The following is a 17768-nucleotide window of genomic DNA, read 5'->3' on the forward strand; positions in this document are numbered from 1 at the left end:
TTACATAATTAGCACAATTAGAGAGTAATTATTAGCTTTTCCAGTATGTGGATGGCATGTTTATAAGCCTAGTTAATGAACAAATAGTTTGGGTTTCTTTTTTCAAATACTTTAAATTTACATTTGCCAGTCTCTCATTGATGTTAATTATCTAAGTGGATTTTTTAAAAATGAATGAAGGTAATGCTATAGCTACTAGGTATGTATGTAAGGTTGTCTTTAGATGACCATTTGGACATTAGAAGTCTTGTGTTTTCCAGTCCTATGGAGAAAAAAGTCTGTGTTCATCACCTTTTTCTCTTTCAAGTGCTCGAACAACACATTCCTCAAAACACAAATCTTTGTCTCTCCCTTTCAAAAGCAAGGTTCAACAAACTTAATGTCCAACAGGTTGGCAATTGGGATGAGGTGATCTTAGAAGATGTAAGATGGTTTAAAGTGGTCATGGTAAATAAGCATGTATTACACAAAAAATTATTTCCATAGCAGTAGTGATAACAAGTAAACAATTAGAAGTGACAAAATTGTTTTAAAATAAAAACTTAGTTAAATAAATTATTCCATTTTGATAAAATGATGTCACTTAATGTTTGATAGCATGGGAATGTGATCACAATATTTAAATTAAAAAGTTATAATAGGGACTGCCCTTGGTTCAGTGGCTAAGACTCCATGCTCCCAATGCACAGGACCCTGGGTTTCATGCCTGGTTAGGTAACTAGATCCCACATGCTGCAACTGAGAGTCACATGCTGCATCTAACCACATGCCACAACTAAGACCAGGCACAGTAAAAAAAAAAAAAAAAAAAAAGGCTATAATAAAAAAAAATTAAAGCAGGGTTCTATCATTTCTCTTTAAAGTTTATCAACTACCAAAAGATTGTGTTAAAAATGTCCTAGGACAATTTTCAATTTAAAATCTTATTTGGAACAGACATTTGGTGTGGTTTTCTTCAAATAAAAGGTGAATGGGGAGAAAACTATGTATAGTCAATAGACTCAAAGATTTACAGCCTGAAGGAACCTGATGTTAATGCAGGAGTCTTCCCGACAACACTGGAACATTGTAGTTACAAATGTGAACTCTGTCCCAGGTCTGCCTCTCATAAACTCTGTTATTCTGGTGAAGTTGCTAAGTCTCGCCAAGTTATTTCAGTCTTATTTTTTTAAATTTCTTAAATGAGAATTGTCACATCCAAATTATTTTGGTTGCTCTATTAATTACAATGAAATAGAATACATGAAGTTCACAGTGCCTAGTAAACTCTCAGTAAATAAGATCTGTTATCCCGAGAATCCTTTAGATTCTCTCTCTCTCTCTCTCTCTCTCTCTCTCACACACACACACACACACACACACTCCTATGTGAAACTTTTTATGCATGATACCTCAATGTAGCTGGCAACAAAGGGTACAGATAACATATCAGCCCAAGTCTAGAAAAGTTTTGCAGAGATGGTCAGTGTGGTCTCCTGATAAATTTCATCGGTCTGGCTGCTCTCCTTTGGACATAGTGCTCAAATGTTCTAAATTCTCTTATTTTAATCATTGCATCTAGTTTGTATTACTCTTACTTTTACTGCAAAATAGCATTATTGACATCCTGTTACCAGAAAGTGAAGTAATGAACACAGAACTTGAGGACAAACACTTTCTGATTAAAATTAGAATTAAGGGACTATTAAACAATAGACATATTTGCCTAATATACCTTTCATAATTTTATAATGTCTTGCTGGTATTGTCCTCTCTATTCCAATCCTTGAGGAGCACAGTCAAGGACTGAGAAACAATTCCAATCCTCAAGTTAACAAAAATCTAGCTCTTGTTTCCTTGGGTCACAGTAGACTTGAGGGCTGCTGAAGGCGTGTGGAACAGTGATCAGTGTTCCCTGACTATCCTGAGGGTCCTTCCATCCTTCCCCTACTCTGACTTTATGTTAATAAAGCTGATAGAGCAGTATTAAATACGTAATTGCTTTTCTATATTATAAATTCTAATGCTTCAAAACACTATCAGTTCAGTTCAGTCACTCAGTCGTGTCTGACTCTTTGCAACCCCATGGACTGAAGCATGCCAGGCCTCCTTGTCCATCACCAACCCCCGGAGTTTACTCAAACTCATGTCCATTGAGTCAGTGATGCCATCCAACCATCTCATCCTCTGTCGTGCCCTTCTCCTCCTGCCTTCAATTTTTTCTAGCATCAGGGTCTTTTCAAATGGGTCAGCTTTTTGCATCAGATGACCAAAGTATTGGAGTTTCAGCTTCAGCATCAGTCCTTCCAATGAATATTCAGGACTGATTTCCTTTAGGATGGACTGGTTGGATCTCCTTGCAGTCCAAGGGACTCTCAAGAGTCTTCTCTAACACCACAGTTCAAAAGCATCAATTCTTTGGCGCTCAGCTTTCTTTAGAGTCCAACTCTTACATCCATACATGATTACTGGAAAAACCATAGCTTTGACTAGATGGACCTTTGTTGGCAAAGTAATGTCTCTGCTTTTTAATAAGCTGTCTAGGTTGGTTATAACTTTCCAAGCCTCTTTTAATTTCATGGCTATTTCAAAATGCTATAGCACAGTTTAAACTATCTGAACTTGGAATTTGTTACAAGGTATACCTCTTCAAAGTCTGTGAAGGGTTTGTTGTATAAATTATAGATGAAAAATCAGATTTAAAATAGGGATATATAACTGCTTGAGAAAATAAACTTTTCCCTGTCAGGCCATGGCAGTTTGCTTCTTTTATATCTTCTAAAACACTGTTTCCAAAGATTTTTATTTTTACTAATTTTTCATCTACTGGTTAAGATGGGCAAATGAGGATGGAAAAAAAGGATGTTCGGTGATAAGGTTAAAACAAAAAGCTCCCTTTGCTTTTGTTAGTATTTTCATTGTTGAAGCATAACTGACATGTGCATTTATGGTTTAGTAATTTTCCATTTCTTCTCCTAAAGGAGAATACTAGCTGAGAAGATGCCTTGATGTTGGGAAGATATGGCTTGAATAACGAATACAACTATATTCTGCTTTCACAAATCATTTCCAAGTCTGGCTGAAAGGTTGCTTTTGATGCTTTAATAAAAAGCAGACTTTCTGTGGATTGAGTGCATGAAAGAATTATTAGCAAAAATAACCACAGTAGGCAATATTTGGTAGGGCATCAGTGGTCATGTGTGGATGTGAGAGTTGGACCATAAAGAAGGCTGAGTGCTGAAGAATTGATGCTTTCAAATTGTGATTCTGGAGAAGACTCTTGAGAGTCCCTTGGACAGCAGAGAGATCAAACCAATCAATCCTAAAGGAAATCAGTCCTGAATATTCATTGGAAGGACTGATGCTGAAACTGAAACTCCAATACTTCAGCCACCTGATGCAAAGAGCTGACTCATTTGAAAAGACCCTGATGCTGGAAAAGATTGAAGGCAGGAGGAGAAGGGGATGACAGAGGATGAGATGGTTGGATGGCATCACTGACTCAATGGACATGAGTTTGAGTAAACTCCAGGAGATAGTGAAAGACAGGGAAGCCTGGCATGCTTCAGTCCATGGGATCACAAAGAGTCATATCTGACTTATGACTGAACAATAACAACAGTGATATTCTGTGACTAAGTTATACTGTCAAAGTCTGAATCCTTGCTTCATCACCCACCAAACTGTGATCTGGGGTAAATCTCCTGACCTCTGTATTCCCCAGTGAGGATGTGATGATGTCCACCTCGTGGGATACCCACTTCATAACCACTTACAGCAGTGGGGCAAGGTTAGATAAATAAAAGATACTTAGAACAGTGCCAGGCATTACATAAGAACTTGGTACATGTAATTATTCATGATGTGGCTGAGGGTGCTGTCCATCACCCTACAAAACTGTTGAAGTTTGCTTGAACCTGTCTGAAGAGGCAGGGATGTTAGTTTTGAAAGACCAGCCAGCCGCTAATGTTCCCAGACGCCCAGAGCATGGCCATTATGATTTATGGTCAGGTCTCTTTGAGTTTAAGAGCATGGAAATTTTATTCTCTTACACTTCAGAGACAACTAAATCCACAGATTCTAAACTCACAGACTGTGATCTGGCTCTAGAATATTAGTGGTTAAGTGTCAAGTTAAGTAGACATTTATGTTAATGGGTCAGTGCCTTCTCTTCTGGTTACGTGCATGTGGGAACCAGGTATGGTGGGTGTTGAATCAGAGGCACCAGCAGTAGCAGAACCTGCTCTCCTACCTGGGCAACCAAACCCAGTTCCATGGAAGAAGAGATGTCTCCTGGGGCTTGCTTTTCTGGACCCTTTCCACCAGCCTCAGAATGACTCAGGTTGTAAAGCAAATGAGAGGCTATTTTAGCGGTTTTCATTTTAACCTTTACCCTTTGGCAGATTTTAACTGATGTTTAAAGAGTCTGTACTAAAAGCTCGTGCCAGGGTGGTGCAGTCGGCTTCCTTCTGTTTATCTGTCTCCCTTTCCCTGGGAAGTTGGCTCCTCATGATTGGAGACCACCGACTCTGTAAACACATTCCAAAAGAAATCAAAAAAGCCTTTTATTTGCACTTGCTGGCGCCATAAAAATCACTCAACTGTCGTGATTTATCTCTTTTCAGAGTCCAGTTTTATAATTGTATGTTCTTTTAGACATGTGCTGTCTAATCATGGAAGCTAGTGGCCACATATGGTTATTTACATTTAAATAATTGAAATTGTATTAATGAAAATCAACAATATAAAATGAAAAATTCAGTACCTCAGTCACATTAGTTCAAGTGCTCAAGAGCCACATAGACAACACAGGGTCGGGATCTTTCCATCACTGTTCTTCTGTTGGGCAGTCTTATCCTAAATGGTCTTGTTTCCTTCACAGAGATAGAAAAGCATCTCTACCAGTCCATGGCTTCTCTAATTGACTGGACTTAAAATTCAAAGCTTAGCCAAAACGGTTCCCCTTTCTCTCATCCTCTTTGTAAATAATTTTGGTTCATCATTTATTCCGTACAGAGCGCGAAATTATGATTTCACAACCAGCTTGTTGGTGACTCGCTATGAGTTCCTCACGGGAAAGCAGATGGAATCTGTAATTACAGCACAGGATTATTTATTTAGTCATGTGGCATTCTGTTACAGCTATCATCTTATTCTCGGCGCCTTTTCTAATAAAAGATTGCTATAGCGCTGCAGGCTCTGTAGGAGAAATGCATCTCATGCCAAGTTTCTCCACTCTCTGCCAAACATTGATATTTCTTCTTTGACAGCTCTTACGATGGTAATTCTCACAGTCTCAAACTTCCTTTTAAGCTTCTTGTACCCCCATCACCTTTTTCTTAAGGATAACCAGATGATATAACAAAATACTAAAGTGTTTTCTAAACCATGGAAGGAGAATTAAAAGATATTTAAATGCATTTCCACATACCCTGCTCCTTTGAGAGCTGTAGTAATTCCGTGGAGATCATGACAGATCCATAGTTCAGCATAGTCTGTTCATTCACATGCTTGCAAAATTAAATTTAAAAATATTGAAATATCAGAAGTCTCTGAAGTGGAAGTTCAAAAATGTAAGGGAAGGTATCCATCCAGGATGCCAGGGGCACTGTCTTAGGTAAAAGGTGATCTGAGGTTGTGATTCTCAAGGGTTCAGTGCAGGGTCAGGGGGCCTCAAGAGCATAGAATGGTGACTATGGACTCTCTCCCTGAAGAAAGCACACCAAAAGTTCTGCCCACAATTTCAGAGAGACAAACTGTCCCTGGTGCCCACTGATGGCTTCCTGAACCTCAGATCTGAAATCTTCTTTTCTGGCTTCAATAGACAGTACAACACTCAAGGAAGGCACTTCAAGGCCACAAGCATAAAAAAGAAGTTTCCAGAGGCACTTTAATACATTTCTCTATAGGCATGTACAGAGTATTTCTATATCCAGGGTGTACTGTTCTAGGTAATAGGGATAGAGAAATAATATAACCCTTTGCTTGAAGAAAGTCATTCATTTATCAGACAAATATTGAGTACATACCATAGACAAGTCAAGTATTCCTCTACATCCTGGGCATATAGATCAGGCCTCAAGGCAACTTATTAATAAATTCAAATGGGAAAACAGTCAATTAACAAAAAATGTTAAAATTCCAGGATAAAAATCCATGAAATTTTACCAAAAAAATCTAGAATTTTAACTGCAATCATTGTTAACTTTTTCTTTATTATCATGCCATCATTACTTTAGAAATCCTTTCTTCAGAGTTATGCTGTGATTCAGACCACTGTTATAATTCAGTTTATTGATTTTATCGATTTACTGATATGCCACTATTGTGTTTCTGTTTTGTCCTCCCCAACCTTAGCTGGAATATTTGCTGAGTAATTTGTTTGAAATTACAGTTGATATACTTGAGTTTTAAAATGCCTGAACCTATCTTTTTCACATCTGAATGATAAGTTAGCAAAGTTTAAATTTCTTGAACCCATCAGCAGAAAATTGGATTAAAGATTTACTGATCATGGCCCCACCCATCAGAACAAGACCCAATTTCCCCCTCAGTCAGTCTCTCCCATCAGGAAGCTTCCATAAGCCTCTTACCCTTCTCCATCAGAGGGCAGACAGACTGAAAACCACAACCACAGAAAACAAACCAATCTGATCACATGGATCACAGCCTAGTCTAACTCAATGAAACTATGAGCCATGCCATGTGGGGCCACCCACGATGGACAGGTCATGGTGGAGAGTTCTGACAAAATGTGGTCCACTGGAGAAGGGAATGGCAAACCACTTCAGTATTCTTGGCTTGACAACCCCGTAAACAGTATGAAAAGGCCAAAAGACAGGATACTGAAAGATGAACTCCCCAGGTTGATAGGTACCCAATATGCTACTGGAGATCAGTGGAGAAATAACCCCAGAAAGAAAGAAGAGACGGAGCCAAAGCAAAAACAACACTCAGTTGTGGATGTGACTGGTGATGGAAGTAAAGTCCGATGCTGTAAAGAGGAATATTGCATAGGAACCTGGAATGTTAGGTGCATGGATCAAGGCAAATTGGAGGTGGTCAAACAGGAGATGGCAAGAGTGAACACCAACATTTTAGGAATCAGCAAACTGAAGTGGACTGGAATGGGTGAATTTAACTTGGATGATCATTATATCTACTACTGTGGGCAAGAATCCCTTAGAAGAAATGGAGAAGCCATTGTAGTCAACAAGAGAGTCCGAAATGCAGTACTTGAATGCAATCTCAAAAATGACAGACTGATCTCTGTTCATTTCCAAGGCAAACCATTCAATATCACAGTAATCCAAGTCTATGACCCAACCTATAATGCTGAAGAAGCTGAAGCTGAACGGTTCTATGAAGACCTACAAGACCTTCTTACTAACACCCAAAAAAGATGTCCTTTCATTATACGGGACTGAAATGCAAACGGAGGGAGTCAAGAAATACCTGGAGTAACAGAAAATTTGGCCTTGGAGTACAGAATGAAGCAAGGCAAAGGCTAACAGAGTTTTGCCAAGAGAACGCACTGGTCATAGCAAACACCCTCTTCCAACAACGCAAGAGAAGGCTCTACACAGAGACATCACCAGATGGTCAACATCATAATCAGACTGATTATAGTCTCTGCAACCAAAGATGGAGAAGTTCTATACAGTCAGCCAAAACAAGACCAGGAGCTGATGTGGCTCAGATCATGAACTCCTTATTGCCAAATTCAGACTTAAACTGAAGAAAGTAGGGAAAACCACTAGACCACTCAGATATGACCTGAATCAAATCCCTTACAATTACAAAGTGGAAGTGAGAAATAGATTCAAGGGATTAGATCTGATAGACAGAGTGCCTGAAGAACTATGGATGGAGGTTCCTGACATTGTACAGGAGGCAGGGATTAAGACCCTGGGATCCAACCCCAAGGAAAAGAAATGCAAAAAGGCAAAATGGTTGTCTCAGGAGGCCTTACAAATAACTGTGAATAGAAGAGAAGTGAAAGCCAAAGGAGAAAAGCCATTTGAATGCAGAGTTCCAAAGAATAACAAGGAGAGATAAGAATGCCTTCCTCAGCAATCAATGCAAAGAAATAGAAGAAAATAATAGAACAGGAAAGACTACAGATCTCTTCAAGAAAATTAGAGATACCAAGGAAACATTTCATGCAAAGATGGGCACAAAAAAGAATAGAAATGGTATGGATCTAACAGAAGCATAAGATATTAAGAAGAGGTGGCAAGAATACACGGAAGAACTATACAAAAATGATCTTCATGAGACAGATAATCACGATGGTGTGATCACCAACCTAGAGCTAGACATCCTGGAATGCAAAATCAAGTGGGCCTTAGGAAGCATCACTATGAACAAAAATAGTGGAGGTGATGGAATTTCAGTTGAGCTATTTCAAATCCTAAGTGCTTCACTCAATATGCCAGCAAATTTGGAAAACTCAGCAGTGGCCACAGGACTGGAAAAGGTCAGTTTTCATTCCAATCCCAAAGAAAGGCAATCTCAAAGAATGCTCAAACTACCACACAATTGCACTCATCTCACACGCTAGTAAAGTAGTGCTCAAAATTCTCCAAGCCAGGCTTCAGCAATACATGAACTGTGAACTTCCAGATGTTCAAGCTGGATTTAGAAAAGGCATATCAAACTGCCCCGCTGGATCATCAAAAAAGCAAGAGAGTTCCAGAAAAATATCTACTTCTGCTTTATTGACTATGCCAAAGCCTTTGATTGTGTGGACCACAACAAACTGTGGAAAATTCCTCAAGAGATGGGAATACCAGACTTCAGAGATTTCTCTCCTGAGAAATCTGTATGCAGGTCAGGAAGCAACAGTTAGCACCGGACACGGAACAACAGACTGGTTCCAAATAGGGAAAGGAGTACGTCAAGACTGTATGTTGTCACCCTGTTTATTTAACTTATATGCAGAGTACATCATGAGAAACACCTGGCTGGATGAAGCACATGCTGGAATCAAGATTGTTGGGAGAAATATCAATAACCTCAGATATGCAGATGACACTACCCTCATGGCAGAAAGGGAAGAAGAACTGAAGAGCCTCTTGATGAAAGTGAAAGAGAAGAGTGAAAAAGTTGGCTTAAAACTAAACATTCAGAAAACTAAGACCATGGCATCTGGTCCCATAACTTTATGGCAAGTAGATGGGGAAACAGTGGAAAACAATGACAGACTTTATTTTGGGGGGCTCTAAAATCACTGCAGATGGTGACTGCAGCCATGAAATTAAAAGACGCTTGCTCCTTGGAAGAAAAGCTTTGACCAACCTGGACAGCATATTTAAAAGCAGAGACATTACTTTGCCAACAAAGGTCCATCTAGTCAAGGCTATGGTTTTTCCAGTGGTCATGTATGGATGTGAGAATTGGACTATAAAGAAAGCTGAGTGCCAAAGAATTGATGCTTTTGAACTGTGGTGTTGGAGAAGACTTTTGAGAGTCCCTTGGACTGCAAAGCGATTCAACCAGTCCATCCTAAAGGAAATCAATCCTGAATATTCATTGGAAGGACTGATGCTGAAGCTTAAACTCCAATACTTTGGCCACCTGATGTGAAGAACTGACTAATTTGAAAAGACCCTGATAACGGGAAAAATTGAAGGCAGGAGGAGAAGAGGACGACACAGGACAAGATGGTTGGATGGCATCACCAACTCAATGGACACAAGTTTGAGTAAATCTGGGAGTTGGAGATGGACAGGGAGGCCTAGCGTGCTGCAGTCCATGGGGTCACCAAGGGTTAGACATGACTGAGCGACTGAACTGAGCTGAAGTGAAATTTCTTGAGTCACAAACCTTTCCTCTGAACTGCTGATTATTCCCATTAGAGTGTTGGGGCGGGGGCGGGGGGTGGTGGGAAGGAAGATCTAGGTCATTGCTGAGGCCTTATATGTCCTTATTTTTCAATAATATTTCTGCTTCCTATTACATATTTTCTACTTAGTCAAGCTCCTATTTTACCTACCGTAAATGCAACATTCATTTCCATTTTAAACCTTCCTGGTGGTGTTTCCCCCAACAGAATGTCCTTTTCTCCTTATCTCAGCCTACCTTATCTCAGCCTGTTGTATCCATTCTTCAAATCACATGTAAAATTCCACCACCTACAGACCTTTCTCCATCTACCCCAGTTCAAATGAATTGTCCCTTGCCCAAAGCAACATTTATTGTCTTGCCATGTTTTTGTACTTCATATAATCCTAGAATTATGTATTTAGAAGAACTCTGAGAGATACAATCCAACTCCCAAATTTTCAGATTAAAAAATATGTGGTTAGGTATTTCTTTGGTGGTCTAGTGGCTAAGAGTTCATGTTCCCAATTCAGGGGGCCTGAGTTTGATCTCACATGCCACAACCAAAATATCCCTCATGCTGCAACTAAGATTGGGTGCAGCCAAAAAAATATGAAAAAAAAGAAATGTCAGTGAGCATGTGATGACCCCAAGTGCTCTGAAATTCTGGGGTTACCCTTTAATATCTAACTAAGATAATTCTCAAGCCTCAATCTCCAGGTACTTTTAGGAGTTCTTCCTTAAAATTTCTGTGAATTTCCAGGCCCTTATATTCATGGTCAGTGCTGCAGACAGCATACTAGCCATGGCTCAAGGCTTTCCTAGAGGCCATTTTTTCTCAATGGTTCATGTCACTGGAATCCATAAGGACCTGTAAGCCTGGTGCACATAGCAGATATTTACTGAAGATCTGTCTTCCAGAAAGAGTCTAAGAGGCTTGAGACTTTGATAACTGTTTCAGCTCTAGTACAGAGTTAGACATGTGCAAACAACAGCTTCAGCTTCATTTTGTTTTAATATTTAGAAGATTTAATAATTTTTTATTAGGGATAATTAGTTTTTTAAATAAAAGCTAGAAGTATCATTGTTATTCTAAGCGAGTATTGAGTAATATATAATTGTTTTGAAAAGACTACATGATCTTTACAGTGTTATACTGTCATCTCACTTGATAGAAGACCCTAATTAAAATAAACCAAAACAGTAATGCATTTTGTATTTGGCTTTCCTAATTTCCCAGTGTTTGATTTCTGCATTTTAACTTATATTTCACATTTACGTTAAATATGTAACAGCTTCAATTCATATGTTAGATAATGTTGTCCTAAAATCCAACAACTATTTTCCCTCCAAGAGGTATTTTTATCCTAGTCATGTCCTTTCAGGTCATTGCTTCTGCCATCTTCTCTGTCTTCTCTCCTCTTCTAACCTCACATAATTATGTCTCCTTATTCAAAGTAATCTCTCTCTCCATCTTCTACTCAAAACCAAACATCAATTTTTTTACATCCCAAAACACATTAATGCTCAAAATTCTCCAAGCCAGGCTTCAACAACACGTGAACCGTGAACTTCCAGATGTTCACGCTGGTTTTAGAAAAGGCAGAGGAACCTGAGATCAAATTGCCAACATCCACTGGATCATCGAAAAAAACAAGAGAGTTCCAGAAAAACATCTATTTCTGCTTTATTGACTATGCCAAAGTCTTTGATTGTGTGGATCACAACAAACTGGAAAATTCTGAAAGAGATGGATACCAGACCACCTGATCTGCCTCTTGAGAAATCTGTATGCAGGTGAGGAAGCAACAGTTAGAACTGGACATGGAACAACAGACTGGTTCCAAATAGGGAAAGGAGTACGTCAAGACTGTATGTTGTCACCCTGTTTATTTAACTTATATGCAGAGTACATCATGAGAAACACCTGGCTGGATGAAGCAAATCAAGGTTGTTGGGAGAAATATCAATAACCTCAGATATGCAGATGACACTACCCTCATGGCAGAAAGGGAAGAAGAACTGAAGAGCCTCTTGATGAAAGTGAAAGAGGAGAGTGAAAAAGTTGTGTGAAAGCTCAATATTCAGAAAACTAACACCATGACATTCCTTCCCATCACTTCATGGCAAATAGATGGGGAAACACTGGCAGACTTTTTTTGGGGGGGTGGGGGGGGCTCCAAAATCACTGCAGATGGTGACTGCAGCCATGAAATTAAAAGACACTTACTCCTTGACAGGAAAGTTATGAGCAGCCTAAACAGCATATTAAAAAGCAGAGACATTACTTTGCCAACAAACGTCCATCTAGTCAGGGCTATGGTTTTTCCAGTAGTCATGTATGGATGTGATAGTTGGACTATAAAGAAAGCTGAGTGCCGAAGAATTGATGCTTTTGAACTGTGGTGTTGGAGAAGATTTTTGAGAGTCCCTTGGACTGCAAGGCGATTCAACCAGTCCATCCTAAAGGAAATCAGTCCTGAATGTTCATTGGAAGGTCTGATGTTGAAACTGAAACTCCAATACTTTGGCCACCTGATGTGAAGAACTGACTCATTGGAAAAGACCCTGATGCTGGGAAAGATTGAAGGCAGGAGAAGGGGACGACAGAGGATGAGATGGTTGGATGACATCACCAACTTGATGGACATGAGTTTGGGTAAACTCCGGGAGTTGGTGATGGACAGGGAGGCCTGGCATGCTGTAGTCCATGGGGTCGCAAACAGTCAGACACGACTGAGTGACTGAACTGAACTGAAAACACATTAAGATGTCCATTTAGAAGGGGTCAACACAAAGAAGCAGCTAAAGCTTTGAAATTCAAATTTTTAAAAAATTTAACATAAACAGAACTTCCTCCTCCATGGTCTCTGGAAATGGAAGAAAACAGTATAATAATTTGTTTTCTCCTTGACCAAAGAAAATCCATAGGGGTCATGAGTTTTTTATTGTTCATTTCAGCTAAACATGAATTCTCAGGATCTCACAGCAGGGTACAGGACTTCTCACAGTTCTATACTTTTTATTTATACTATGTTACCTTTTCCTTGCTCCAGATTTTATCCAGTTTTACCTTTGGTGATCTGCTGCTTTCTTTAAATTTTTAGTTGTTTCACATAAATGTAGTTCCTGCTTTTCAAGAAATGGTGTAGTGGTTAGAAAGTACGTACTGATCCCTGAGACTGCCAGAGTATCTAATAGAGCAGGTTATCAAGGATTCTTGTGTATTGATGAAGAATTATACTAAGATATGTTATTTAATGAGCACCTATTATGTGCCAGACAACTTGCTAAATCTTTACATAGATGATCTCTAATCTCCTCCTTAATCCTTCACAATAGGTATTACTATACCCATTATTCAGAGAAGGAAACTGGAATTCTAACAGCTTAGGTAACTTTTTTGATTTCCCATGGCTAAAATGAGAGACTACACCTTCCAGGTTCCAAAATACTTTTCTTTTCCCTCCATACTCCAGGAATTTCAAAGCCAGCAATGTTGACAACTCTCCATCAGTGACATTTTTAAAATAAAAATTTTGCAATGCACTTTGTGGGCAGTGACCGCAACCTTTTTGTAAGATTATGTTCTCCTTAAGTTTCAAGACACCATTCATGTTTTATGTCTTTTTAAAACTCATATGTGGCTATGATATTTTTCTTTCTGCCTTTCAGTTTGATCCATTAACAGTTGAAAGCAAAAAAGTCGCAACCGTGGTACTAATGCTTAATTCTCCCGAAGAAGAAATTTTGGCTAAAGCATGTGAAGCCATTTATAGATTTGCTTTAAAAGGTTTGGATTTTCTCAATTTATCTTTCTATTTCATTAGTTTCTTAAAATATTTACTACATAATGGGCACTTTTCTCCCTAGTCTTTAACTCACTTCTTGTCTCATGAATTCTTTCAGACAACCAGAATATCATTTAATTCATCACCTGAAAATAATGTATCTCCCTATGTTCCTACCCTAGTCTTAAAGAGCAATTTAGTCAGGGTATAAGTCATTTCGAAGGCTTTATTGCAGTTTAAAAAATTGTAAATGTCACAGGTGCTGAAAGAGCTCCTGAGGATCAAAGCTGGAACAACTATGTGGCTCAGTGGTAAAGAATCCACCTGCCAATGCAGGAGATGCAGGCTTAATCCCTGGATAGGGAAGATACCCTGGAGAAGGCAATGGCAACACACTTCAGTACTCTTGCCTGGGAAACCCCATGGACAGCAGAGCCTGGTGGGCTACAGTTCATGGATTTGCAAAGAGTTGGACACAACTGAGCACACATGCAATACTAGATTTATAGCCCAAAGAAGAAAAATAAATATCATACAGATTTAAAAATGATTGATTAAGTAAATAAACAGGAGAGAAAAGACAAATCTTCAATGCAGAAGAATCCCAATTTATGCAGATATTCTGCCCTCGAGGAGGTGGGACACCACTTCCCACTCATTAGGGGCTGTGCATGGACATCTTTCCAAAGAGCACACAGTGGACACATGGGGGAAAGTGTGTAGTGCAGAAACCCGACAAGCCCTGCATCTGCCCAGTGATCAAAGTCAACATCCACAGAGATAACATGTGCCCTTGACATAATGAAAATAGTACTTCATTTCTGTTATTTGTCCCCAACCTAGAGACTCAGTCTAAATATGATTTTTTAAATCAAACTCCAATTCAGGGACATTCTCCTATTATCAAAAACAAGGAAAGTCTCAGGACTTCCCTGGTGGTCCAGTCGCTAAGACTCTGTGCTCCCAATGCAGGGGACCTGGGTTTGATCCCTGGTCAGGGAACTAGATCCCACATGCCACAACTAAGAGTTTGAATGCTGCATCTAAAAGATCCTGTATGCCGCAACTAGGACCCGGCACAGCCAAATAAACAAATAAGTAAATTTTTTAATTAAAAAAAGTCAGTGGAGCAACATCTTTAAAGTACTAAAAAAAATTAAAACTTTCAACCTAGATTTCTACACCCTGAAAAAATATCTTTCAAAATCATAAGTGAAATAAAGTCTTTTTCAAACATTCAAAAACTGAAATAGCTCTTTGCAAGGAGACCCACACTACTAACTATATTAAGTAGGTCCTTTGGGCAGGAGGAAAATGATACCAGATGGGAATATGGAAGGAGAATAAAGATAGAACACTAGAAATTGTAACATATAAGGGTTTTTGCTTATTATTTGAATCACTTAAAAAACAAATTAGTTATTTTAAACAAAAATAATAATCATATATTAAGCAGTCTGAAACATGTGTAAAAGTAAGATATAGGACAACAGAACCAAGGTAGAAAGGTAAAAAAAAAAGTGGAAGTATACTATATAAGTGTACTGCATGTGAAGTAATATATACTACCACTTGAAAGAAGACTGTGCTAGGATATATACTACAGACCCTAATGCAACCATGAAAATAACAAAACAAAGATATCAAACAAGCCAACAAAGGAATAAAATGGAATCAAAAATTTCAATTCATACGAAGAAGGCAGAAATGAAGAAAAGAAAAACAACAATGAAACATATGAGATAAGTAACAAGATGGTATATTTAAACCTAACCATATCAATTTTCAAATTAAATATAAATGGTCTGTATACATTAACAAGGACAGGGTGTTTTATTGGATACAAGCAAGATTAAACTACATTCTGCCTTCAAAAAATGCACTTAGAATATAATGAAACAAGTAATTTGAAAGTAAGGGAGGAAAAATTATACCCTGCTGCTGCTGCTGCATCGCTTCAGTTGTGTCTGACTCTGTGTGACCCCATAGACGCCAGCCCACCAAGCTCCCCCGTCCCTGGGATTCTCCAGGTAAGAACACTGGAGTGGGTTGTCATTTCCTTCTCCAACGCATGAAAGTGAAAAGTGAAAGTGAAGTCGCTCAGTCGTGCCCGACTCTTAGCGACCCCATGGACTTCAGCCTACCAGGCTCCTCCATCCATGGGATTTTCCAGGCAAGAGAACCGGAGTGGCCTGCCATTGCCTTCTCCAAAATGATAACCTATGCTAGCACTAATCAATAGAAAGCTGAAGTAGCCATGTTACTATCACAAAAATGGAATGGTATCAGATAAAGATGACCATTTTGTAATAATAATAAAGGGACCATTAATCAACATGCTATGAAAAATCCTAAACAGTTGTGTTAAGTATTAATATCAGATTTTCAAATTTTACAAAGCTAGAAATGCAAAGAGAACTAGACATCCACAATTATAGCTGAGGATTTTGATACTCTTCCCTCAATAACTGAAAGAACCAGTAGATGGTAAATCTATATGGATATAAGAGATTTGAACAGCAATACAAATGAATTTAACCTAGTTTATATTTTTAGAACACTCTAAGAACATCAATATGCCAGCAAATTTGGAAAACTCAGCAGTGGCCACAGGACTGGAAAAGGTCAGTTTTCATTCCAATCCCAAAGAAAGTCAATCTCAAAGAATGCTCAAACTACCACACAATTGCACTCATCTCACACGCTAGTAAAGTAGTGCTCAAAATTCTCCAAGCCAGGCTTCAGCAATACATGAACTGTGAACTTCCAGATGTTCAAGCTGGATTTAGAAAAGGCATATCAAACTGCCCCGCTGGATCATCAAAAAAGCAAGAGAGTTCCAGAAAAATATCTACTTCTGCTTTATTGACTATGCCAAAGCCTTTGATTGTGTGGACCACAACAAACTGTGGAAAATTCCTCAAGAGATGGGAATACCAGACCACCTGACCTGCCTCCTGAGAAATCTGTATGCAGGTCAGGAAGCAACAGTTAGCACCGGACACGGAACAACAGACTGGTTCCAAATAGGGAAAGGAGTACGTCAAGACTGTATGTTGTCACCCTGTTTATTTAACTTATATGCAGAGTACATCATGAGAAACACCTGGCTGGATGAAGCAAATCAAGGTTGTTGGGAGAAATATCAATAACCTCAGATATGCAGATGACACTACCCTCATGGCAGAAAGGGAAGAAGAACTGAAGAGCCTCTTGATGAAAGTGAAAGAGAAGAGTAAAAATGTTGGCTTAAAACTAAACATTCAGAAAACTAAGACCATGGCATCTGATCCTATAATTTTATGGCAAGTAGATGGGGAAACAGTGGAAACAATGACAGACTTTATTTTGGGGGGCTCTAAAATCACTGCAGATGGTGATTGCAGCCATGAAATTAAAAGACACTTACTCCTTGGAAGGGAAGTTATGACCAACTTAGATAGCATATTAAAAAGCAGAGACATTACTTTGCCAACAAAGGTCCATCTAGTCAAGGCTATGGTTTTTCCAGTGGTCACGTATGGATGTGAGAGTTGGACTGTGAAGAAAGCTGAGCGCCAAAGAATTGATGCTTTTGAACTGTGGTGTTGGAGATGACTCTTGAGAGTCCCTTGGACTGCAGGGAGATCCAACCAGTCCATCCTAAAGGAGATCAGTCCTGGGTGTTCACTGGAAGGACTGATGCTGAGGCTGAAACTCCAATACTTTGGCCACCTCACGCGAAGGGTTGACTCATTGGAAAAGACCCTAATGCTGGGAGGGGTTGGGGGCAGGAGGAGAAGGGGACGACAGAGGATGAGATGGCTGGATGGCATCACCGACTCGATGGACATGAGTTTGAGTGAACTCCGGGAGTTGGTAATGGACAGGGAGGCCTGGCGTGCTGTGATTCACGGGGTTGCAAAGAGTCGGACATGACTGAGCGACTGAACTAAACTGAAGAACATCAGAGTATACACTCTCTTCAAGTGCATACAGAAGAACATTTATCAAAATAAGATTATATTCTGGGCCATCAAACAAGCCTTAATAAATTTAAAATTCCAATCATATAAAATATATGCTATTCCATATTAGAATTTAATTAAAAATCAATAACACAAAGAACTCTGGACAATCACCCAATATAGAAAATAATAACATACTTCTAAATAACCTAAGAATGAAAGTGGA

The 17768-nt window shown here is 39.0% G+C and overlaps 1 protein-coding gene across 6 annotated transcripts in view; it reads left to right on the forward strand.

Moving 5' to 3' along the window:
- ARMC3 (armadillo repeat containing 3) overlaps positions 1-17768 on the forward strand; it is an 86548-nt gene that overhangs the window by 3878 nt on the left and 64902 nt on the right. For 4 of the 6 annotated variants that reach the window (XM_020869169.2, XM_020869167.2, XM_020869168.2 and 1 more), the window contains exon 3: positions 13480-13597. In XM_020869169.2, coding sequence (XP_020724828.2) covers positions 13480-13597 — 118 coding nt within the window. Of the gene's footprint in view, positions 1-2960; positions 3770-13479; positions 13598-16151; positions 16220-17768 lie in introns of those variants that run through there. The other 2 variants (XM_020869173.2, XM_070472062.1) reach the window with 2 other exon arrangements.

This window comes from Odocoileus virginianus, chromosome 9 (assembly GCF_023699985.2).
Source record: "Odocoileus virginianus isolate 20LAN1187 ecotype Illinois chromosome 9, Ovbor_1.2, whole genome shotgun sequence".
Taxonomy (NCBI): domain Eukaryota; kingdom Metazoa; phylum Chordata; class Mammalia; order Artiodactyla; family Cervidae; genus Odocoileus; species Odocoileus virginianus.